The sequence below is a fragment of the Narcine bancroftii genome, chromosome 1 (assembly GCF_036971445.1).
Source record: "Narcine bancroftii isolate sNarBan1 chromosome 1, sNarBan1.hap1, whole genome shotgun sequence".
NCBI classification, from domain to species: domain Eukaryota; kingdom Metazoa; phylum Chordata; class Chondrichthyes; order Torpediniformes; family Narcinidae; genus Narcine; species Narcine bancroftii.
The window spans coordinates 254,249,229-254,274,738 of record NC_091469.1 but is presented as its reverse complement, the minus strand read 5'-3'; the positions used below and the strand labels follow the sequence as shown (position 1 = coordinate 254,274,738).

Here is a 25,510-nt window from a genome sequence, read left to right as displayed (position 1 = left end):
ATCTACAACCTTTATGCTTTTGGAGGGTGGGATAAAGCTGGAGAACCAGGAGAAAACTCATGCAGGTCACAGGAAGAGCATGCAAACTCATTACAGACAGTGCTGGATTTGTACCCTGGCCACTGGCGCTGTAATTATAGGATGTTCCTATTTTACCAGCCCTGGTAATGCATTTCAGGCACCCGCCTTGTAACAAAAAAAACCTAAACTTACCCCTGACGTTCCTCCCTTCACCTCACGTGGATGTCCTCTGGTATTTTTTTACTTCTGTTCTAGGAAAAAGGCATTGGCTGTCCACCTCATTTACACCTCTCCGAATCTTGTAGACCTCAAATAAGTCACCTCTTATCCTACTTCACTCCAAAAGGAAAAGCCCTAGCTCTGTTAACTTTGCCCCATAAGACACATTCTCCAATCCAGACAACATCCTGGTAAATCTCCTCTGTACCCTCTCCATAGCTTCCACATCCTGCCAGTAATGAGGCGACCAGAACCGAGCACAATATTCTAACTGTGGCTTCACCAGTGTTTCATACCTTTAAATCTTTAACATAACATAACAATTTACAGCACGGAAACAGGCCATTAGGCCCTTCTAGTCCGCACCGAACCAAACACCCCTCTCTAGTCCCACCTCCCTGCACAATGCCCATAACCCTCCATCTTCTTCTCATCCATATACCTGTCCAACCTTTTCTTAAATAATACAATTGACTCCGACGCCACTATTTCTCCCGGAAGCTCATTCCACACGTCAACCACTCTCTGAGTAAAGAAGTTCCCCCTCATGTTACCTCTAAACCTCTGCCCCTTAATTCTTAACTCATGTCCTCTTGTTTTAATCTTTCCTCCTCTTAACGGAAATAGTCTATCCACATCCACTCTGTCTATCCCTTTCATAATCTTAAATACTTCTATCAAATCCCCTCTCAACCTTCTACGCTCCAAAGAATAAAGACCTAATCTGTCCAATCTCTCCCTATACTCTAGATGCTTAAACCCAGGTAACATTCTGGTAAACCTTCCCTGCACTCTCTCCACTCTGTTTATGTCCTTCCTATAATTAGGCGACCAGAACTGCACACAGAACTCCAAATTAGGCCGCACCAACGTCTTATACATTCTCAACATCACCTCCCAACTCCTATATTCCATGCAATGATTGATAAAGGCCAGCATACTAAAAGCCTTCTTCACCACCCTATTCACGTGAGTTTCTACCTTCAGGGAACGATGTACCGTTACTCCTAAATCTTTCTGCTCTTCTGTATTCATCAATGCTCTCCCATTTACCACGTATGTCCTATTCTGATTCTTCTTACCAAAATGAAGCACCTCACACTTATCAGCATTAAATTCCATCTGCCATTTTTCAGCCCACTTTTCTAAGTAGCCCAAATCCCTCTGCAATCCTTGAAAACCTTCTTCATTATCAACTATTCCACCTATCTTAGTATCGTCTACATATTTACTAATCCAATTTACCACCCCATCATCTAGATCATTAATGTATATAACGAACAACAATGAGCCCAATACAGATCCTTGAGGCACAACACTGGTCACCGGCCTCCAACCTGACAGACAATTATCCACTACCACTCTCTGGCCTCTCCCTTTCAGCCAATGTTCAATCCATTTGACTATCTCAAAATTTATACCTAAAGACTGCACCTTCTTAACTAACCTTCCATGTGGTACCTTATCGAAGGCCTTACTGAAGTCCATATAGACAACTTCCATTGCGCTACCCTCATCCACATTCCTAGTCACCTCTTCAAAAAATTCAATCAGATTTGTCAAACATGACCTTCCTCCCACAAATCCATGTTGAGTGCTCCTGATCAGACCCTGTCTATCCAGATGTTTATAAGTACTATCTCTAAGAATTTTCTCCATTAATTTACCTACCACAGACGTCAAACTTACAGGCCGATAGTTGCCAGGCTTCCTCCTTGAACCCTTTTTAAATAACGGAACCACATGCGCAATGCGCCAATCCTCCGGCACTATCCCCATATCTAATGACATTTGGAAAATTACCGCCAGAGCATCTGCTATTTCCTCCTTCACTTCTCTCAATGTCCTGGGGAAGATCCCGTCTGGTCCCGGAGACTTATCCACCTTTATATTCTTCAAAAGCCCTAAAACTACATCTTTTGTAATCTCTATATTCCCCATATTTACCCAATCTGCTTTTTTTATCTCACATCTCCCAATATCCTTCTCCTTAGTGAATACCGAAGAAAAGAAACTGTTCAATATCTCCCCCATTTCTCTAGGCTCCACACACAGTTTTCCGCTCTGATTCTCTAAGGGACCAATTTTGTCTCTAGCTTTCCTTTTACCATTAACATATTTGTAGAACTCTTTTGGATTAGTTTTCACCCTGCTTGCCATAGTTTCCTCGTACCTTCTTTTACCTTTCCTAATTCCTCTCTTAAGATTCCTCTTACATTCAATGTATCTTTCAAACATCCCCTTAACTCCATGCTTCTTATATCTAATGTATGCCTCCCTTTTTCTTCGAACCAAGTTTCCAATATTCCTTGAAAACCACGGCTCTCTCAAACCTTTTGCCCCTCCTTTTAACCTAACAGGAACATAAAGCTTTTGCACTCTCAAAATCTGATCTTTAAAAGACTTCCATCTCTCTACTACATCCTGCCCATAAAACAAATTGTCCCAATCCACACCCTGCAAGTCCTTTCACATCTCCTCAAATCTAGCTTTTCCCCAATCAAAAACCTCAACCCTTGGCCCCGACTTCTCTCTTTCCATAATGACATTGAAGCTGATGGCATTATGATCACTGGACCCGAAATGTTCGCCAACACTAACCTCTGTCACTTGACCCATCCCATTTGCCAACAGTAGATCTAACACTGCTCCTTCTCTGGTTGGCACCTCTACATATTGTTGTAAAAAACTATCTTGCACACATTTCACAAACTCTAACCCATCCAGTCCTTTCACAGAATGTGTTTCCCTATCTATATGTGGAAAATTAAAATCTCCCATAATTACAACCCTGTGCTTATCACAAATATCTACTATCTCCCTACAGATTTGCTCCTCTAGGTCTCGGTCCCCTCCGGGTGGTCTATAATACACCCCTACAAGTGTAACCTCTCCTTTCCTACTCCTCAGTTCCACCCAAATTGCCTCCATGGATGTGCCCTCTAATCTATCCTTCCTAGGCACCGCTGTAATATTTTCCCTGACAAGCAATGCAACCCCACCTCCTCTTGCCCCTCCGACTCTATCACACCTAAAACAACGAAACCCAGGGATATTCAGTTGCCAATCACATCCCTCCTGCAACCATGTCTCACTAATCGCTACCACATCATACTTCCAAGTATCAATCCACACCTTCAGCTCATCCACCTTTTTTACAATACTCCTGGCATTAAAATATATGAATTTCAGAGATTTCCCAATTTTTAATCCCTGTTTTCCCTCATCTTTAAGAACATTATTTACTTTTCCTGCCAATTGCCCTTCATCTTCTTCCAGAGCATTTCCCTTCTCTATCACCTGCCCATCCATATTCAAATACTTACTACAAACTTTCTTTGTTTGCATTCTAACCTTCTCCTTACTGCTCTGTACTATTTTGTTCCCTCCCCCCAACCATTCTAGTTTAAAGGATCCTGAGTAGCCCTAGCAAATACCTCTGCCAGGATTTTGGTCCCCCTGGGATTTAAGTGTAACCCATCCTTACTGTACAGGTCACATCTCCCCCAAAAAAGGTCCCAGTTATCCAGAAACTTAAAACCCTGCCCCTTACTCCACCCCTTCAGCCACGTGTTAATCCTCCACCTCATTCTATTTCTATTCACACTGTCACGTGGCACAGGGAGTAATCCAGAGATTACCCCCTTTGCGGTCCTTCTTTTTAACTCCCTACCTAACTGCCTGTACTCACTTTTTAGGACCTCCTCTCTATTTCTCCCTATGTCATTGGTACCTACATGTACCACGACCTCTGGCTCCTGTCCCTCCCACTTTAGGATATCCGGGACACGAGCAGCAACATCCCAGACCCTGGCACCAGGGAGGCAAACCACCATCCGGTTCTCCTTGCTGCGTCCGCAGAATCCCCTATCCGTCCTCTTAACTATGGAGTCTCCTACCACAATTGCCCTCCTCTTCCTTTCCCTCCCTTTCTGAGCTACAGGGGCCGACCTCGTGCCAGAGGCACAGCCACTGTTGCTCCCCCCAACCTTGATGTCCCCCTCAACAGTGCTCAAAGAGGCGTACTTATTGCTAAGGGTTACATTCACAGGGCTCATCTCTGGCACCTTACGTTTTTTTGTCCCTCTCCTAACAGTTACCCACCTTTCATCCTCCCGTGGCCCTGGCGTGACCACCTGGCTGTAACTCCTGTCTATGACTTCCTCTGTTTCCCTAACCAGCCTGAGGTCATCGAGCTGCAGCTCTAGTTCCCTAACACGGTCCCTGAACTGCAATATTCTTGAACTCAATCCCCTGACTAATGAAAGCCACTATACCATAGGATTTCTTAACTACCCTAACACCCGATATTGTGTGGCAAGCTTGAGAGATCTATGGATATGGGGCCAATTTCTTCCTCAATGTTAAGAATCTGCCATTAAACAATTACTCCACCTTAAGGTTTGACCTTCTAAACTGCATCACTTCATACTTCTCCAGATTAAACTCCATCTGCCACTTTTCCATCAAACTCAGCATTCTGTTCATATTCCTGTTGTCACCTATGACAACCTTCTACACCATCCACAACACCTCCAACCTTTGTGTCATCTGCAAACTTACTGACCCATCCTTCCACTCCTTCGTCTAAGTCATTTACAAAATTCACAAGGAGCAGGATTCCCATAACAGATCCCTACAGAACTCCACTGGTCACTGAAGGCTAGGCTGCTGAACATTTCCAGCTTTTTTCCTGTTTTATTTTGGATTTCCAGCTTCTGCGGCAGTTTATTCCTTGGAACTACCTGCTTCAGTTTGGTCTGATACTGACGAAGCTCCTTGGTTGTTATCACTGAGCCCTGCCCCATGCTCACTGGTTCCATGAGAGTTGGCTCAGCTAAGCTGTGTGGTTTGAGCAGCGGAGGGAGGGATGGCGAAGGAAAGCCAAGCCCCGAGGAGGTTGGTAAATGTCACACTAGCGGCCAGGTGCAAGGCCAAGGTTTGAAACCAGCACTTGTCGTTATATTAACCTTGCACTAATCCAATGTATTTTCCCCATATTCCCATCATCTCTTCCCAGATTCCACTGCTCTCCTCCCCATTGGGGGATAATTACAATGGCCAATTAACCAACCAACCTGCACATCTTTGAGAATTGGGAGGAAACCGGAGGAGACCCACAGGGCCACAGGGAAATCGTGTAAATTTCTTGCAGTCAGGACCAAAAGTTAGGATCGAACCCAATAACTGGTTCCTGGCCCCTGAGTGAAACATTTGGAGCATGAATTGAGTTCATTTTTATCCTAAAGAAAGAGAAGGGACTCTTTGTATCTTTGAAATTGAACTTTTGTGGGCGGCCCAGTTGGTGTAGCGGTTAGCGCAATGCCGTTACAGTGCCAGCAATCGAGACCGGGGTTCGAATCCCGCGCTGTGTACAAGGAGTTTTTAGGTTCTCCCTGCGTCTGCGTGGGTTTCCTCTGGGGACTCTGGTTTCCTCCCACTGTTCGAAACGTACCGGGGTCAGAGGTTGATTGGGGGTAATTGGCTGACACGGGCTCGTGGGCCAAAATGGCCTGTTACCGGGATGCATGTCTAAATTTAAAAAAAATAAAAAGGCTTTTTTTTTACAGAACTAATGAACTTTAGGTTTCTTTTGGTCTGGATTACAATCTAATTCTAAACATTATTTAGCAGCTGCATTTCAGTAACTTATTAAATCCAAATAAACTCCAGTCTAAACCTAACTCTTCAGAATTTCTTAGTAAATCCTTCTATTGGTAGAAATGGTGAGCCTTTTAATGAAATAATTTTTCTAGTTAAAGGGGTATGAAAATGATTCACTTATTTACTCAAGTAGGTCATTCAGCCCATCAGATCTATGCTGCCTTTCAGTAGAGCAGTCCCATTGCCCATCTCCTTTATCCATCTTTCTACCCCCCCAAAAAAAATGACACAACACTCTTTCACATTCCCTTTCACCACTTTCATAGAGTAAGAGGTCATTTCTAGTGGTCAATGAATTGTCTGGCACATCTTTGCGTTGTGGGAAGAAACCTATGCAGTCACAGGGTGAACTCCACACATGCAGTACAAGAGGAAAGGATCGAACCTGGGTCACTGTAGCTGTGAGGCTCCATCACTGTCATGTTTATTGGTCCTGTGGAAAGGTTTCGACCGTGCAGTGAGAGAAAATATTGATGGTGTGCTTTGGCTTTGATTTTCTGACTGCATTTATATATTGTTGGAGGGTTTAATGGATAGAGAAAGTCAGAATGACAGGTTTGAGGGATCGTTTAAAATCCTGTCAAATTTATCTGGATTTTGTCTGATTTCTTTTTTTTGTTGTTGAAAGTAATAAAGCCTGACAGCTAAATAACCTCTCAGCCTTAAAGGTAGATTGATAGTTAGAAATCTCATGATTGGAAGCAATTTAAACACCTCAGAATATGAACAATTTAGATTTTATTGTTCTGTTGGAGTTTGCAAAACACTAAGTAGATTTAAAAGAGTTAAGTTTACTCATTTGATTACTTTATTTGTTAAAGCTAGTTTAATATTGTATCCTACTGCTGCTGCGATTATTCATCATTGCTATAATAAATTCTTTCCATTTTGTAACCCTTAAATCTATTGGAACTGAACTTGCAAAGCTTTGGTGATCACTGATTAAGATCTGAAGGCCACATTCAGGAAATGGCTCTGAACTATGGAGATTGGAACAGAGCCTGTTTATAAAGAATGTGATTACATGATGGGCCTATTCATCTCATCTGGAAGATGAATTGTTGTTACATACTCTTTTGCTGTGTTAATTTTGGAGATCATGCTTTGAGCCATGTGGAGTCAAGGAGAGGCTCAGCATGGGAAATAAAAGCCCCTCAACCCACCAGGTCAGTGCTTATCCGAATCCTGCCTCACTCAATTTATTCTCCCTCCACTTTCATCAACTTCCCTCAGATTCTATCTCTCATTCACACAATGTGGGCAATGTACAGGGGCCAACTAACCTATCAATGGGCACGGGAGAAAACCAGAACACCCAGAGGATATCCAAGGAGTCATAGAAAGAACACGTAAAATGCGCACTGTCAGATCTCTGGAGTTGTGAGGCAGTAGTGATTGATATCTGGAATGCTCTGTCAGAAGAAATAATGGAATCAGATACAATTGCTATGTTTAAGAGGCATTTATGCAGATATATACCGGTGGATAATGGGGGGGGGGGGAATGGATTAGTGTAAAGGGGGGGGAAACGTTAGCATGAGTTTGATGGGCTGAAGGTTCATTTCTGTGCTGTATATCCTGGAAACCCGAAGGGGGAAGAGAAAGGTGGTACAGATGTAATGTGGATTCAACGGCATTGCACACCAAGTTTGACGTCGAACTCACACTTTTTATCAAAAGGTTTGCAATTTTATTATTGGAACAGTTGACCACAGCAATTGCTGGAAATCTGAAAACAGAAAAAGGTATAATTCTCAGTAGGTCAGATAAATTCATGAGGAGGGATTCCTGTTCCACCAGATTCCATCTTCCACCCATCCCCCATTGGATTTACACCTGCAATGGTGTATTTCTGGTTCCCACAAATCAAAACATTATTTCCATATCTGGCCTGCCCATCAATCACAGGTATAAAAACCACCAGATGGCCTTTACTGCTTTCCATGCAAAGAAAACAAAAATCCCTGATCTGTTTGAACTTTCCCAGGAGATGCTTTGGCACAATCATTGGAACTTTTATGAATTTTCTCCAGTACTTCTATGCTAATATTTCTGGTGTGCCAGCAGCCCTGAGCATTGTAAGGAGAGCTTGTCCAAGCCCCTGTATTTGTTTAACTTAAATTCCCATTGAATTTAGTTCAACCATTTTTGGTTGAACTAAAACCAGCATGTTAATGCCTCTACTTTCGCAGGAGTTTGTGGAGATTTGGTATGACACCAGAAACCCTGGCATATTTCTGCGGATGAGTGGTCTGGTATGGGGAATCCAATGCCCCTGAGTGTAAAAGACCTCCAAATGGTAGTGAACACTGCCCAGGACATTACAGGCAAAACCCTGTCCACTACTGAGAATACCTACAGGGAGCGTTGCTGTCGGAGAGCAACAGATATCATCAAGGATCCACACCACCCAGTCAGTGCAGGCTCTGTTCTCGCTGTTGCCATCAGGAAAGAGGTATAGGTGCCATAAGACTCACACCCCCAGGTTCAGGAACAGCTGCTTCCCCTCCACCTCAACAACAAACTCAATCATTTAAGGACTCTTACTTTTGCATTTGATTGATTTTTTAAATTCTCTCTGTATTGCAGTCAGTTTGTTTGCATTCATTATCTGTTTACAGATCTTTATTTGTTTACATGTATAAACTGATGTTTTTGCACTACCAATAAGTGGTAATTTCACCTAGTCTGCAGGAAAAAGAATCTCAGGGTGTGTCATTTAAAATTAAAATTTAGACCTACAGCACGGTAACAGGCCATTTTGGCCCATGAGTCCGTTCCACCCAAATTACAGCCAATTAACTTACACCCATGGTATGTTTCAAGCGTTAGGAGGAAACTGGACCCCCGGGGAAAACCCATGCAGACACGGGGAGAATGTACAAACTCTTTACACTCAGCGTGGGATTCGAACCCCGGGTACTGATCGCTGGTACTGTAACTGTGTTGTGCTAACCGCTACGCCAACCATGCCATCCCATATGTGCTGTATGCCCCATACATGCATGGCCCATACATACATGCCGCTCCATGTATGTACTCTGACAATAAATCTGAATCTGAAATGAACCAGTTGGTTAAAAGTGTAATTGCCTGACTAACTTGCTTCGAATAATAAATTCAGAATTTTTCTAGATCTTTTTCCTCTTATTTTGCGGCTTATTTTCTAAGACATAGATCTCTCGCCAAACCTCACTCGCCATTAGTTGTCGTGAATTTTCATTAGAGAATTAATCTGCATATTTTCTGATGCCTTCTATATGCTTGCATGGCTTCTGTCTCAACTTTGGGGAACCTTCATCCAAAGTGAATGCCTCACCCTTTACCTCAGTTCCCTTTTTATTTGGCTGCTTTAATCTCCATTCAGGTCTCCATTAATGTTGGGTTATCAACAGGAAGCTTGATCAAAACAGAATAGGGGCTTCTTACCGCAGATTTTATCTAACCACCCCAGGAGTTTAATGCAAGCCCTGCTTGTAATTCAAAGTGCCCTGACCTGTCCCCAAGTAGTTCACAAAATCAGAGAACCTTCGTAACTGGTCTGGGAGATTCCATTCACAGAATCGATTCTCAACAATTGGGAGGATGCATGTTCTCCTGGTGAAGACTCTGGAAATCCAACGATGGGATTTTCCCAGTGAGGGCTCCAGGAGTTGTTCAAACGTGTCGTGTGAGGTGGATGAGGATTGCCTTTCCTTTACGTATCCAGTAAACTGTTATATGTTCTTGAATGTTCATGATTGCAGGATTTGGTAAATGTCTGTAGTAAAGTGAGTTTATCAACTATGTGACCTGTCAGTGGTGATATGTAGGAACCCGGTGGCCCCGGTCAATGGGACGGTGAAAGGCGACGACTTCCGATTTGGCTCCCAGGTCAACTTCGGCTGTGCTGCGGAATTCCACTTGGTTGGAAGTAGCGTTGCCACTTGTCAACTGGATGGGAACTGGAGCGCCAGTGCCCCCCACTGTGGTAAGGCTCTTGAACACAGCATTCAAGCTCATTGTCAAGATAGATACAGGAGAGGATGTTTTGCGAACAGACCAGTTAGACATCTCATACACAGTACAAGTAAGACACAGTACAAAAGTGCAGAGTTACAGCCAGGGATCTGATGGTAAAAAGCAAAGCCAACATAATTTTATCATTTTAAAGTTCATTCACGAGTCTAATACCAACTATACTTGAACCTGGAGATGTGTGATGTCATACTCATGAATTTTCTTTCCGATGTACATTTGGAGACAGACCATGTGCGGTTGGGGCATGATGGAAAATAAATATATAATTTTGCCCTCACTAGGTCAAATGACATGTCTCATCATTATTCCTAATCTATTGACGGGAAATTGAATACAAACTGGAAAATCTCATGTTTTAATTATAGAGAACAATGGTTCTCGGTCCCGTTTTCACCCACAGCCGACCTTAAGTATACCTTTCCTGAACATGTACCACCTATCACACTCCAACAGAGGGTGCTTGTGAGTTCAAGCTCCTTTCCAGATGACTGATGGGATCCTTTTGTTTTGACCGGGTGAATATTTTTGTGAACTTTTATTTTTCTTTGTTGTCAAATTTACAACCTTATTTTACATGTTACTGATTTATTATATCAGTTATTTTCATGCCCTGTTGCTGTGGACCACCTATAACAAGCCCACAGATGTGGGCCGCGAGTTGAGAAATACAGTTGTGGAATATTGGCCAGATCACTTCTGGAACCCTGAGTACAGTGACAGACTTTTTATTTAAGGAAGGATGTTAATGCATTACAAGCAGGAAGGAGGTTTACTAACTAGTACTGATGATGATTAAAAAGAAAGGCAAAATCCGAAGATACTGAAACCTTGTGTGAACAAGTCTCGATTAAAGTTTCCGACTTGAAACATTGACTATTCTCTTTTTCTCTCACTGATGTCGCTCGACCCGCTGAGTTCTTCCAGCAGGTTGGTTATTGCTCAGATTTTAGAGGGGTGTGGGCTAAACGCAGGCAAATGGGACAAACAATTTAGGTTGGGCCAAAGGGCCTATGTCCCTGCTGTAAAACTCTGTGACTCTATTCTGTCATTATCCTGTCCACCCCCAGACAAGCAGGGTACTCCAACCCTAGAGGGCACTGACGACCTCATTCACTTGAGGCCATGTTGACATTGCCAACACCCAAAAGGCTAGCAGTATCTCATCCGTTTATTGTCACATGTGCCAAAGTATTGTGAGAGTGTTCACTTTGCGAGCAATCCAGCGAATCAACCCATACATAGAACAGCCATTAAAACCCCAGTGCAGAGCTGTAGGGTCACCAAAAGAGATCAACCAGAACAGAGCAAAGACAACTCTATTTTACCGCTGTGAGGTTCAATCAGGAACCTGATAACGATGGGGAAAGAAATGTCCTTGAATCTGATGGTGAGCGATCTCACACTGTGAAGCTTCTCGATGAGGCAAAGGAGAAGAGACTGTGACCAGGGTGGGTGAATCTTTTGATAGGTTGGCTGTTTTTTCAGGAGGCAGTGGGGAGCCCCCCTGTAGTAGATTGCTTGACGTTGTCAATGAGAGTCATGCGATTCGTGTTATCATTATGGAACTGTGTTATTTGGAAGGGGAGGCATGCTGCTGAGCTGCTCCGAGCACTTTGCGGGGTCGTGGTGCCCTTCAGGTCACGTGGCATGTTTTCGCTGGATATAGGCCAGCACAGCACTGCAGCAGTTAATGCCACCATCTCACAGCTCCAGAGAGTAGGGTTCGACCCTGATCTGGGCTGCTGTCTGCATGGAGCTTGCCCATTCTCCAGGTTTCCTTCGGGTGCTCTGGCTTCCTCCCACACCCTAAAGATGGGGCAGCACCTAATTGGCTGCTGAGCATTACCCCTTCAGTGTTGGTGAACAGCACAAAAATAAAAAAGGAGTGAATGGATCTATGTGAGACCAATAAGGGTACAGGGAAGGAAGGAATGAGGATGGGCTGATAGAACTAATAGAAACAGATATACATCACCAAAGAACAGCTGATCAGTGCCGAAAGAGTTGCGGAGCCCTCTGCCATGTGCAGATCACTTTCTAGGTGATCTCTTTTCAAGATCAATGTCATCTGACTGTACACATACAAGCAAACAAAATAGTGTATCTCTGGACCACAGTGCACACTCATAGACATACAGTACAATACACAGCAAATCAGAATCACATATTTACATAAAAATATAGTATAAAATAAATATGTACAGTTCATCAATCTCACAGCCTGCGGGAAGAAGTTATTTCCTAGCCTGGCAGTCCTGATTTCAATGCACCTGAACCTCCTTCCTGATGGCAGGTAGTCGGTTAAAGATACTGTGCGATGGATGGAGAGGGTCCTCAATAATTGACCATCCTAAGCAGTAAGTGCTCTGTGGTTAGTAAAGGATTACTTAAGGTAATATGTGAGTGGGGATAAAAACAAAACAGTTGAGAACCTCTGATTTAAGCAATACTCCCAACGAATGCCATCAATACAGGAAAGGGAGACCCCAGTGATCTTCTGAGGATCCTCTGTATTGACTTCCAGTCTAATGCTTTGTGGCTAACACACCACACAGTGATGCAGCCGGCCAGGCCACTCTCAATTATGCTCCTACAAATGTCAAGATGGGGGCGGGTAGCCTTGCGCTCCTCAGCCTCCTTAGGGAGCATAGGCACTGCTGTGCCTTCTTGACTAATGAGGAGGTGTTGTGGGGCCAGCATAGGTCATTTGTTATATGTTTACCAAGGAACTTTGTGCTCTCAACCCGCTCCACAATGGAGCCATTAATGTGTGGTAGATAGTAGTTGACCTTCGACGTCCTGAACTCCAAAATCATCTCCTTTTTCTTATCTATGATGAGACTTAGGTTGTTACTTTCATCCCATTTGATGAACCTCCTCTCTGCAAGCAGACCTTTTTCCGTGACACCAACTCTATGTGGTCTTTTTTAACTGTTTCCCATAGTTGTTTTGAGTGACTTGTGTCTTCTTCCTTCGGGTAGGTTAGTAGTAAGTTACTGGTCAACCAGCTGGACATTCTCAGAGTAAATTAGTTCAAATCCCACCATGGCAGCTGAGAAATTTAAAGTAAATTAAATCAATCTAACATTTAAAGGAAGACCTCGCCCCAATACTGGTAACCATGAAATCACTGAATTACTATAGCGACTCATAGCTTACTAAAGGAAATCTGCTGTCCACACCTGTGTGGGCCGTGGAACAGTCACCCAGTAGCTGACTTGGGGAAGAAAAGAGTGGACAATGCCCGCATTTCAAGATCGAGTTAATAAAAAAAAAACAGTCCTTCTAAGTGAAGGAACACTTCACTTGTGAATCTACAGGGGTCGTCTACTGCATCCGATGCTCCCACTGCGGTCTCCTCTACATCGGAGAGACTGGATGCAGATTGGGAGATCACTTTTTTGAGCACCTCGATTCTGTCCGCCTCAATAGCGTGGCGCAATGGCCAGCCATTTTTTCAATTCCCCTGCCCATTCCCTTGTCTGTCCATGGTCTCCTCTCTCTTCCCTTTCCCTCTGTCTCCTTTCACAGAGCCAAAATCAATTCTCGCTTTTCCTCTGATCATATCTATTAGCACCTTTTTGTCTGTGGGTCTGGACTCCCTCTCCCTCTGATTCTTCCCTCTTTTCTTTTCCCCAGTCTTTTATTCAGACGCCTATATTTTTTTCACTCACACCTTTGGCTCAGACCCAAAGCATCAGTAAATATTTCTTTATCTTCTGTGGACACTGTGAGACCAGCTGAGTTCCTCCGGCATTTCTATGCTTTGAGTCACTGTAACCCACCCTTGCCCAATATACTCAATCTACACTACCATTCTCCATTCAGAACTGGTTCCCCCACTCCCATAATCTATCCCTGCATCTTCTCTCTTTATATGGAAATGTTTAATGGAAACATCTCCCCAACCCCCCCCCCCACCATCTTCTCTGCACCCTCCCCCCCCCCGCACCTTTCATCTAGCTCTGTTTCTCCCTCTCTCTCTCTCTTTTTCCCTTTCCCTCTATCTCCTTTCACAGAGTCAAAATTAATTCTCATCTCATCATATCCAAGTAACACCTTTCATCTCTTCATCTGCACTCTTCCCCCTTCCATTCTTCTCGCTTTCTTTCCCCAGGCTTTAATTCAGATGCCTGCTCACACCTCGAGGAAGGGCTCAGGCCTGAAACGGCGGTAATATATCTTTACCTTTTATGGATGCCGCGAGACTGGCTGAGTTCCCCCAGCATCTCTGTGTCTTTAGTAAATCCCTTCATCCTCCTGCTCTTCAACTATTTACTGCAATGTTTATGACAAGACTTGGACTTTATCAGTTGATGAATCAGCAAACACCATGAAATCTAATCGGGAGCTACTTATAAAGCTCCCTCAAGGCAGCACAGGTGGATAGCGGTCTTCCTTTGACATGATTCTATACATAATATTTCACGTGACACTGGATGCCTACTAAGCATGTGCACCTGTGCTGCATAATGGAGCCACGCGTTATGTCATAATTTATACAGCATGGAAACAGGCTCTTCAGTCCATTGGGTTCAGGCTATCAAGCTCCCATTGCACTCATCCAAATTTACGCTCCATGCATTATTCCCTTCAATTCCCCCCACCTACAAGGGGCAATGCACCTACCGACCTGCGTGTCTTCGGGGGTGGGGGTGGGGGGGGGGGTGGGGTGTCAGACCAAAAAAGAACAAACTTCAAGCTGCATCTGAGATATGGACTGAACCTGGGTAAGCAAAAAGTGGGCAGAAGCCTGAGTAGATGGACGGCCTCTTTGTCCTGTTACCTCTACCTTTGCCTCCATTTCTTCCACTTCCCTTCTGGATTCTCCGATCACCTTTCTGCCCCCTCCCCCCCACCCTTTTATTTGAGCTTCTGCCCATTTCCTGATGAAGGGTTTCAGGCTGAAACATTTGACTGTCTCTTGCCTTCCACAGATGCTGCCTGACCCACTGATTTCCTCCAGTCTTCCAGCATCTCCAGTTCTCTTGTTAATCAGGACCTGTGTCCAATATGTGTGAGTGCAGAATGGCCATGACTGTGGTCCCCCAAGTCCCTCCTGCAGTGTCCCTACTATGCTGCTACAATCAGCTTTATGGACGTACTGGGATATTCGACTGGGTCATGAATGATAGTTTAGGTTTAGTTTACAAATACAGCATGGTGACAGGCCCTTCCGGCCCACGAGCCCAAGCCACCCAAATACATCCATGTGACCAATTAACTGTTGAGACATGGAAGGAAATCTGAGCACCCAGATGACACCCATGAAGCATGGGGAGAAGGTACAAAATCCTTCCAGACAGCAGTGCGTTCGAATACGGGTTGATGGCAGTGTAATGGCGCGGTGCCGAATGGTGCGCTAAATGTGCCGCCCTCAAGAACTTAATTAGATCGGGGTTGAGGTACTTTGATCGTAGTCACTCATGCTAAATTAGCAAGAACTTCACCTTTATATCGCTTCTGTGGAACTGACTTTTAGAAGCAGAATGCAATGCAATTGTAGTATCAATCAAGGGAAAACCTCCAGACGTCTGGTCCTTCGTGTAATAATTACATGAGAAATAGGAGCAGGATGAAGCAATGTGATCCCTTGCTCCCTTTTCTGTCATCTGATGTAGCCACAGCTGATCTTTTAGCTCAGAGCCGTTTTCCTGCACTGACCCCATATCTTTTGAATCCCTTATGAACTATGGTGCACAATATGTCCCAACAGTCAGGCATGGTCAGTCCTGACTGCTGTTCACATCTGTGAGAGCAGTTTACATGCTTGATGTTGGATATATATGCAAAGGAGTCCACTGTTGATGGGATGAAACCCAGATCCTCCCCTTCCAAGCCTGCACTGAGTCTTATGTTCAATTCTGCAGTCATTTCACTGCAATTGCTTTGATCTTTAGTTCCAGAAAGCAAGCTCTGTGCTGACCCTGGCGCACCGATAAATGGGCATCGAAAATTTCTCACAGGAGGTCGGTACCTACGGCAGGCCCACTCCACCTTGGGCACCATCGTGCAGTTCACCTGCAATGTTTTGTTTGTTCTAAGAGGCAGTCCACAGGCAAGGTGCCAACAGGATGGGACGTGGTCAGAGATGAAGCCAACTTGTACCCAAGGTAATGACGTGAAACCCTCCCGTTGCCATAAATAAGAATATAGAGTATCCAACATCTCTCTGAGGGTCTGGCATCTTTCTGGGTTTGATCCTGACACTGTCCGCGTGGAGTTTGCACATTCTCTCATGACCACGTGGTTTCCTTGCACATCCCAAAGACTTATGGAGAGGTATGTTAAATGGTCACAATAAATCGCCTTTGGTGGATAAATGAGTGTAGTTGGGGTGGGGGTGCTTGGAATATGGGGAGAATACAATGGGGATGGTGTAGAATTAGTGTAAATAGGTGCTTGTTGGCCAGCACAGACTCGGTGGGCTGAAAGGTCTGATTCTGACTCTATAATGTTTTGTGTTTCTTCAGGTTTCTTCTCTCATTATACCTTGGACAGGGAAGAGTCCAGCAAGTAACATTCACACAGCTGCACAAAGTAGCTGAGTACAGTTACGGAGCATAGGGTTACAATTAGTACATAGCAAGGGCTGCATGCGAGCACTGAGCTGAGATTTGTTCAGGTCAAATGGTGGCTGGGGGGAAGAAATTGTCTTTACGCCTGTCAGTGTGTGCTTTCACACTTTAACAACATGGTTGGCGTAGCGGTCAGCGTGACACCTTTACAGCGCCAGCGATCGGGACCAGGGTTTGAATTCCACGCTGTCTATAAGGAGTTTGTACGTTCTCCCCGTGTCTGCTCCGGTTTCCTCCCACCATTTGAAATGTACTGAGGGTGTAGGTTAATTGGGTGTAAATGGGCCAGCCTGGACCCGTGAGTCGAAATGGCTGTGCAAAAATGTAAAAATCTCTTGAATGAGAAGAGGGACAATAGAGTGTATCGAGGATGAGATTGTGTTTATTGGCTGCCTTTACCGAGGCAGTGGGAGGTGTAGATAATGTTGGTGGAGTGGAGGGAAGTCTGCAGGATGTGCGGAGCTGCATTCACCAATCCCTGTCGTTCCCATGCCTTGCTGTGAGGCTTCCAGCTAAAATGTTTCAGATGATGCACCTGTAGAGGACGTTGGGGACATGCCAACCTTCCTTACTCTCCTGAGAAGTTAGAGGCATTGGTTTGCTTCTTAAATGTTATGTCAGCATAGTTGGTACATGTCAGGTCATTGAAAATGTCGACTCGCAGGAACTTGAAGCGATGCGCAGTCTCCCCTTCAGCACCATTGATGTGGATGAGGTATGGGCTCTGTGGCCTCTGAGCATCTCCTGACATTGAAAGAGAGGTTGATCTGAACACAAACCATATTCTGAGTCATCACTCTTTAATTCCCAGCTGATGACATGAGCAAATTCTAAGATGAAGTTGGAGTGGTATTGAGCCTAACAGTGGTGGGTGTAAATGGAATATAGCTGGAGTCTAAGTACACATCCTTGCAATTGTTGAGAGTGATCGTGGAGGAAATGTTGTGGCACACCTTCACTGAGTGGGGAGTGTTTGACAGAAAGTCCAGTTGCAGAGGTTGGGCAGGGGCTTGGGGGGGGGGAGGGGGTGCGCTGAGGCCTAGATCTCGAAGTTGGGAGATGAGTTTGCTTGGGACTATGTTATGAAAGGCAAAGCTGTAATTGAGGAACAGCAATGTGACATAGATCCCCTTGGTGTCCAGGTGTTCCAGGCCCAGTGGAAGGGAGGAAGGTTTGCCAGCTAACTCTGCTTTTTTTTAAAGAAGGTTCAACTTTCAGTTCCAGAGAGGAAGCATTGTGCCATTTCTGGTGCGCCACTGAATGGGCATCAAAGAATTCTCCCAGGAAGCGGGCAACTATACCAGGGCTATGCCACCTTGGGCACTGTGGTGCAGTTCACCTGCGATTACTCATTTGTTCTGAACGGAAGCCCACAGGCAAGATGTCAACATGATGGGACATGGTCAGAGAAGCAGCCAGCTTGCAAGAAAGGTAATACAGAGTCCTACCATTGGCGGACTCAGAGCTTTAATGAGAGTATAGTTTGCTGTTGGAAACCTGTCTGCATTGCCACTGTGGGTGTGTGTTGTCCTCTGACCGTATGCAACACCAAGCAGATATGCTACCTTTGGAGGCAGTCCAAGCGAGATTCATGAGGCTAATTCTTGGCATGAGTGGGCTACCCTATCAATGAACAGCTGAATAAATGACATTTACATTCTCTGAAGTTTGGAAGAATGGGAATAGGGGGGTGGGGTGATTGTATTGAAGCAGAAGATGCTGAGGTGACAAGCTAGGATGGATGTTGAAAGATGTTTAGCATGTGGAATGAGCTGCCAGATAAAGTGGTAGAGATGGGCACAGTCACAATGTTTAGAAGACTTTTAGAGCGAAATATAGGTGAGAAAGGTTTAGAGGGTCAAATGTGGGTAAATGGGACTAGTCCAATAGGCAGTTGGTTGGGATGGACGAGTTTGGCCTAAGAGACTATGTCCATGCTGCTCTACTTTGGGTAACTGGGTGTTTGATGCAGCATCAGTGAGCAGAAGATCCTGCTGTATCACGGCACAACTTTATGAATCTACTCTCACTTTTCGTTAGACCCTCTTCCACTGGCACGTTGTTCCAGGAATTAACTGGGTCTGGAACCGGTGGAAAAAGAAAACTGTCAGCACACCGGTATCAAATGACATAATTTCACGCCGGGGACTAACCCAACTCATATCACCAGCATCAACGGGCACTAACGTGCTGATAAAACCAGTGGAAAAGGGACAGCAGGAAGTCACCTGTTTCCAGTTGAAGGTAAAACACTCCGATCCCCGGGGATGAGGGTGTTCAATGGTAAAGCAATTAGTGTCCCAGTTAGTGGTGGCCCAGTGGAAACGGCACAAAGGGCTTCCTATCCCGGGACACTACTCAGCCAATTAACTGGGATGCCAGTGGAAAAAGGGGCTATTGAAACTATCCAGCCTTGTATCTGTAGCAGAGCAAAAGATGTTTCCATGGAGTGTGTTTTTGGGACATCTTTTCCTGCATCCCATTGCCAATATCGAGGATCTGTATGTACAGTATCTAACACAGATGGTGTAATATTAGTTCTCTGCAATATTTATGGCACTATTTATATGCCAATTGCACAGCTGCATTAAAAGAGACCAGAATTGTTGCAGTTTATAGAGATTTGACAGGAGGAAATTGTTCGTGCTTATCCATTTAGAGAAATAGAATTGCTTATTCACAGTGAATCCAGTTTATTAATGTAACAGTTCTATATTCACTGCTGTGGTTGCTTCAATTTTTAGCTGCAGAGACAAAGCAGTGTGGTGACCCTGGTGCACCACGAAATGGGCATCGAAGAATTCTCTCAGGAAGTGGGCACCTACACCAGGGCCACGCCACCTTGGGCACCGTCATGCAGTTCACCTGTGATTACTCATTTGTTCTGAGTGGCAGGCCACAGATAACGTGCCAACAAGATGGGACATGGACAGGGATGCAGCCAAGATGTATTAAAGGTAACACAACAAGCCGTGTGTGTGTATGTCTGTGTATGCGCAGGTATGTGTGCAAGCATGTGTGTGTGTGTGTGTGTGTGTGTGTGCATGTGTGTGCGTGTATGTGTGTGTATATGTATGTATGTGTATGTTTGTATGTGTGTGTGTTTGTGTATGTGTGTGTTTGTGGGTGTATGTTTGTGTTTTTGTATGTGTGTGTGTTTGTCTGCATGTGTGTTTTTGTCTGTATGTGTATATGTATGTGTACAGGCATGTGTGTTTGTGAGTGTGTATGTATATGTAACGATGGCAGAGGTCGACAGCATTGAGTCCACGCTGCTGAAGATCCAGCTGCGCTGGATGGGTCACGTCTCCAGAATGGAGGACCATCGCCTTCCCAAGATCGTGTTATATGGCGAGCTCTCCACTGGCCACCGTGACAGAGGTGCACCAAAGAAAAGGTACAAGGACTGCCTAAAGAAATCTCTTGGTGCCTGCCACATTGACCACCGCCAGTGGGCTGATATCGCCTCAAGCCGTGCATCTTGGCGCCTCACAGTTTGGCAGGCAGCAACCTCCTTTGAAGAAGACCACAGAGCCCACCTCACTGACAAAAGGCAAAGGAGGAAAAACCCAACACCCAACCCCAACCAACCAATTTTCCCCTGCAGCCGCTGCAACCGTGTCTGCCTGTCCCGCATCGGACTTGTCAGCCACAAACGAGCCTGCAGCTGACGTGGACTTTTACCCCCTCCATAAATCTTCGTCCGCGAAGCCAAGCCAAAGATGTATATGTATGTATGTACTTGTGTGTATGTGTATGTATGTTTGTATGTGTGTGTTTATGTATGTGTGCACATTTGTGTTTGTGTCTATATGTGACTGAATGTATGTAATATGTGTGATTGTGCATATGTGTGTATGTATATGTATGTGTGTGTGTGTAATGTGTCTATGTGTGTATGTGCATGTGTGTTTGTGTGTGTCTGTATGTAATGTGTGTGTCTGTATGTGGATGTGTTTGTGTGTGTATGTTCATGTGTATGTGTTTGTCTGTATTTGTGTGTGTCTGTATGTAATGTGTGTGTCTGTATGTAATGTGCGTGTTTGTATGTGTGTGTGTTTGTGTGTATCTGTATGTAATGTGTTTGCGTCTGTGTGTATGTGGATGTGTTTGTGTGTTTGTGTATGTGCATGTTTTTGAGTGTGTATGTCTGTGTGTATGTGCGTGTGTTTGTGTGTGTGTCCAAATTGCTGGGGAAAAATCAACTGATTTTTCCAAACAGGCCTTGTAAATGTTACTATAACCCCAAAGATTTTGGGAAGGAGGAATGGGAAGGAGATGGAAGATCAACTGGGATTAATCATTAGATTGGGTAAACAGAGAGAAACAGTTTCCTGTGGTGGGGAACCTGAGATGTTCCACTCTGGGCTAAACTGTCCATCACATAAAAACTATTGGTAATCAGGACCTCTTGCCCCCCTCCCCCCAGAAGCTGGTGAGATACGGATTTGGTCAACAATTCCAATACTGACTGTGATTATTCGGCGATTAAAAGATATTAAATTAGGGTCATGGAGACATAGAGCATAGAAACAGGCCCTTCACCCCACCATCCCTACTGACCCATCAATGACCTATGCAGACTAATCCTACATTAATCCCAGTGATCCCACGTTCCCATCTACTCCTTCCTCACAGATTCCACCACTCACTCATCCTCTAGGGACCACTTACAACAGCCAGTGAGCCAACCAATCTTTATGTTTTTGGGATGTAGGAGGACACCTGAGCATCCCTCCTCTCACCCCCGGGAGAAAGGCTCGCGGTCGCAAGGAGTACATGTAGACTCCACGCCGACAGCACCCGAGGTCAGGATTGACTCCAGGTCTCTGACGTGGTGAGAATGCCACTCTGCCACTGCTCCTTCTGCTGCTTGGACTGATGTGCCTTTGTTTCTGTTTCAGCTTGCAAGAAACCCAAGCTCCCTAACCTGGTGAAGCAGAAAGTCCTGTCAACGCAGCCTCAGAGCAGGTGAGGCCCCTATTGAAGGAATTCCTGCCGAAGGGCTTCGGCCCAAATATTGATGCCTCTCACAGATGCTGCCTGACCTGCTGAGATACTCCAGCACTTTGCGTATGGTCCCAGTTTCCCAGCATCAGTGTCCATTTATCCTAGATAAAAACCCACCCTGATCGCTGCTCGATCTCTACTCCTTCACACCATCTGCTGAAAAACATTTTTCCCCCCACACCACCACCCCCACCCTGCAGTCATTTATTAACATTTTGAAGTTCATACAAACCAGTGGTTTTCAAACTTTTCTTTCCACTCACAAACCACTTTAAGTAATCCCTATGCCATCAGTGCTCTGTGATTAGTAAGGGATTGCCTAAGGTGGGAAGGGAAGGTTGAGAATCACTGCTCTCGACCCAATTGTTACTGAAATATTTTGCTTGAAAAAAATTGTCATTGGCCCATTTCCTGAAACCGTGCACATAACGAGGCAATGAGGGACGATTAAAACAGTGGTTTACAAACTTTTTCATCCCACCCACATACCACCTTAAGCAATCCCTTACTAATCACAGAGCACCTATGGCAAGGGAATACTTAAAGTGGTATGTAAGCAGGAAGAAAAAGGTTGGGAACCACTGATCCAAAAAGTACAGCCTTCTGTCCCATTCACCCATCACCCCGGTGATTGACACGTTGTCAGTTAGGTAGCGGTCTGTTTTAAATTTGCCCTCCTCATTTATGCATCTCCCCACTGCCTCACCTGTCCCTATCTCTGCCAGCCTGTGTATTTGTATTCCTTCACTGCCCTCTCCATTCGCCAGCTGTGCCTTTAATGGCCAAAGGTCTGGAGTTCCTTTCCCAAATTAACCCCAGTCGTCTTTCTTATGATGCTCCTCAGTCCTGATCCACTTGGCTGAGCCACGGTGAACTGCACCAACTTTCCCTTCTGAAACATTGTACTGTTTTGTTTGATAGTGCGCCTTCAAAATGCCTTGAGATATTTTTGTGCAGCAGATGGGTTATGTGAGTGCATTTATGATGTTGTGTACTTGTGGGTACATACTGATATATGTCAGGAGACAGGAGGAAGGTTGGGCTATTTGGCCCCTCAAACTGGTCCTGCATTCACAAGAACACGGATGATGTGTTACGAGCCCAGAGGACCCCAAAACCTAGCAGCAATAGATAGTCACCAAGAAAAATGATTACTTAACAAATGTTGCTTTTAATTATCTTTAAACATGAAAATAGAATCAAACTTTAACTTATCTTAACTCACCTAACTTAACCCCCTTATAATTCTAAGTTCAGAAAAGTTCTTTGGCTCACAGTCCAATCTCACTTCTCATTCCTCCAAGTTCACTGGTTGCAGGCAATTCTTACACTGTGTACAGAATTTAACATTTATAAAGTTCACCAGGCTTTGGTGCTTGAAAGGTAAATGGATACTGCTCAGAAAGGTTCTTGTCGGTTTTCAGAGAGAGTTTTGTTGTTCCAGGACATCCACAACTGATGTACTTCCATCAGTCACCTCAGTGTCTTGCTGACGAAAATTTCCCCTTCAGCGTTCTCCAGATGATAACCTCTTTCTTTCAGGTCACCACAAAGTTCCTTTTTGTTTCACTTATTCCAAATGAAACATTAAACAGCCAGTCCTCTCCTCTTCCATGAACCACAAGGGCTTTGACCAGGCTGTCTTCCAAAATGCTTTCCACAAGCCTGCCAGCTTGTTCTGATCCAGTCCCAGCTACTTCTGCTGGCTGTAACACTGTAGAATGATTTCTGTGTGTGTGTCTCTCTCTCTCTGAGAGAAAGCCTGTTTGACTCTCTCTGCTTGTAAAACCACATGACCCTCTTAGAACAGCAGGTCCTCCAGTATTTCAAATAAGATCTGTTTTAAAGTGTTTGTATGTGACCTACTCAAACAAATCTTTCCCAATTTATCTCCCAAAAACACATCTATATACTCTGTCACAGAATAGCTTAATTTTCTTTGGTTTCCAAGATAAACGATCAAGAGGGGTAGGGCAGTGATTTCAAATTTTCAGATTTCAGATTTATTGTCAGAGTACATACATGACATTCACATACAACCCTGAGATTCCTTTATCCTGCAGGTGCGGCAGAATTAACACTAATTGCAAAAAGATAAACTGTACACAGCATAAAGTAAACAAATAAAAAGCTATAAACAGATAACGAATGTAAACAAACTCTCATGCAATGCAGAGAGAACAAAGAAAACCAATAAAGTGCACAAGTAAGAACCCTTAAATGAGTCTCTGATTGGAGAGCAGCAGCAATCATCAAAGACCCTCACCACCCAGCATACACTCTGTTCTCGTTGCTGCCATCAGGGAAGAGATGTAGGTGCCACAAGACTCACACCACCAGGTTCAGGAACAGCTGCTACCCCTCCACCTCAATGATAGTGTTCCAAGATGTACTCAATAGTGGGGAAGGTTTTGCCTGTGATGTCCTGGGGTGTGTACACTACCTTTTGGAGGGCTTTATGCTCAGGGGTATTGGGGCTTCCCTGCCAGACCGTGATGCAGCTGGTCAGCACACTTTCCACCACATCTCTGTGGAAATTTGCCAGGGTGTCTGACGCCGTACCAAACCGTCGGAAACTCCTGAGGAAGTAGAGGTGCTAACGTGCAGCTGTCGCCTTTCTCCAGAGTGTCAGGGTTGTTCCGGGCCTTCGGTCTGTGCGTGAGGTTGTTCTTCCTGTCACTGTGTGGGTTTCCCCTGGTGCACCGGTTTTCTCCTACATCCCAAGGACCAGCCAGCGGGTTGATAGGTTAACTGGCTGGTGGAAGTTACCTAGAGGTTTGGGCAAAGTGACAAGAGAATACGGGAAGAGGGCGAGGTGGTCAAATTGATGGGTACATGAGAGAGTGTAGGTAACAGGGAAACAAGAAGGTGGGAGTGCTCGGCACCAACGTTCACTCAGTCCTTCTAGATTGTAAGGAGATATGAAAATTTTAAGTAGCCACCTAACATCAATTGCTCTTTGTTGAAGAGAGTTCCAAACTTCTTCCACTATTTGACAGCAACTTTTTTCCCAGCTTTTTCCAACGCAATAATGTTCCACTCCAACCTGGCATTTTAGGGGGAGTTGAATTTCAGATTTCACACCAAAAAAATAACTTGATCTCTGCTTACAAAAGGAGATAAATGCAGCACTAGAAATTCTGCTGGATGGCAAAAGCACACAGGGAGTAATGCACTTAGGTGCCGATGGTCGGTAACAAACTGGCGCTCACTTGGGGTGTCATGTCGGTGCTTAAAAAGTTTTGGAATTTGGAGCATTTTGGATTTCAGAACTTCGGATAAGGGGTACTCGACCTATATTGAACACTGCTGCTACCCTTGGGCCAGTTCCATGCAAGACAATGAACTTGGAGCCATAAATCTCATGCCCAGAAGAGTTCACAATGCTCCTGGCCTGGCTTGGCCAAGACTTCATACCACTTTATCCCTTTGAATTCCAGTTCTCCGGCTATAAAGGTCACAATTCTCTAGGCCAGTGGTTCTTAACCATTCTTCCACCACCCCCTGCCCCACCCCCACCGCCCAGCCCCAGACAGACTGCCTTAAGTATTCATTTATTTCTGTGGACCATTTATAACAAATGTGGTGCAGAAGGAAGAGGTTGTGGTGAGTTCAAGCCCCTGTCCAGACCACTAATGGGACTTTTGTTTTGCTTTGGTGGGAATGTCTGTTTATGTGTTACTTAGTTACTTGGCATCTTGCAGATGATGCTGCTTTAGTTGCCCATTCAGAGCCAGCTCTCCAGCGCATGACGTCCTGCTTTGCGGAAACTGCCAAAATGTTTGGCCTGGAAGTCAGCCTGAAGAAAACTGAGGTCCTCCATCAGCCAGCTCCCCACCATGACTACCAGCCCCCCCACATCTCCATCGGGCACACAAAACTCAAAACGGTCAACCAGTTTACCTATCTCGGCTCCACCATTTCATCGGATGCAAGGATCAACAAGGAGATAGACAACAGACTCGCCAAGGCAAATAGCACCTTTGGAAGACTACACA

At 44.8% G+C, this 25,510-nt stretch overlaps 1 protein-coding gene across 1 annotated transcript in view; it reads left to right on the top strand.

Annotated features, from left to right (window-relative positions):
- pamr1b (peptidase domain containing associated with muscle regeneration 1b) overlaps positions 1–25,510 on the top strand; it is a 103,537-nt gene that overhangs the window by 65,497 nt on the left and 12,530 nt on the right. Inside the window, exons 10-12 of the mRNA XM_069895726.1 lie at positions 17,727–17,933; positions 19,247–19,459; positions 21,407–21,473. Coding sequence (XP_069751827.1) covers positions 17,727–17,933; positions 19,247–19,459; positions 21,407–21,473 — 487 coding nt within the window. The remainder of the gene's footprint in view (positions 1–17,726; positions 17,934–19,246; positions 19,460–21,406; positions 21,474–25,510) is intronic.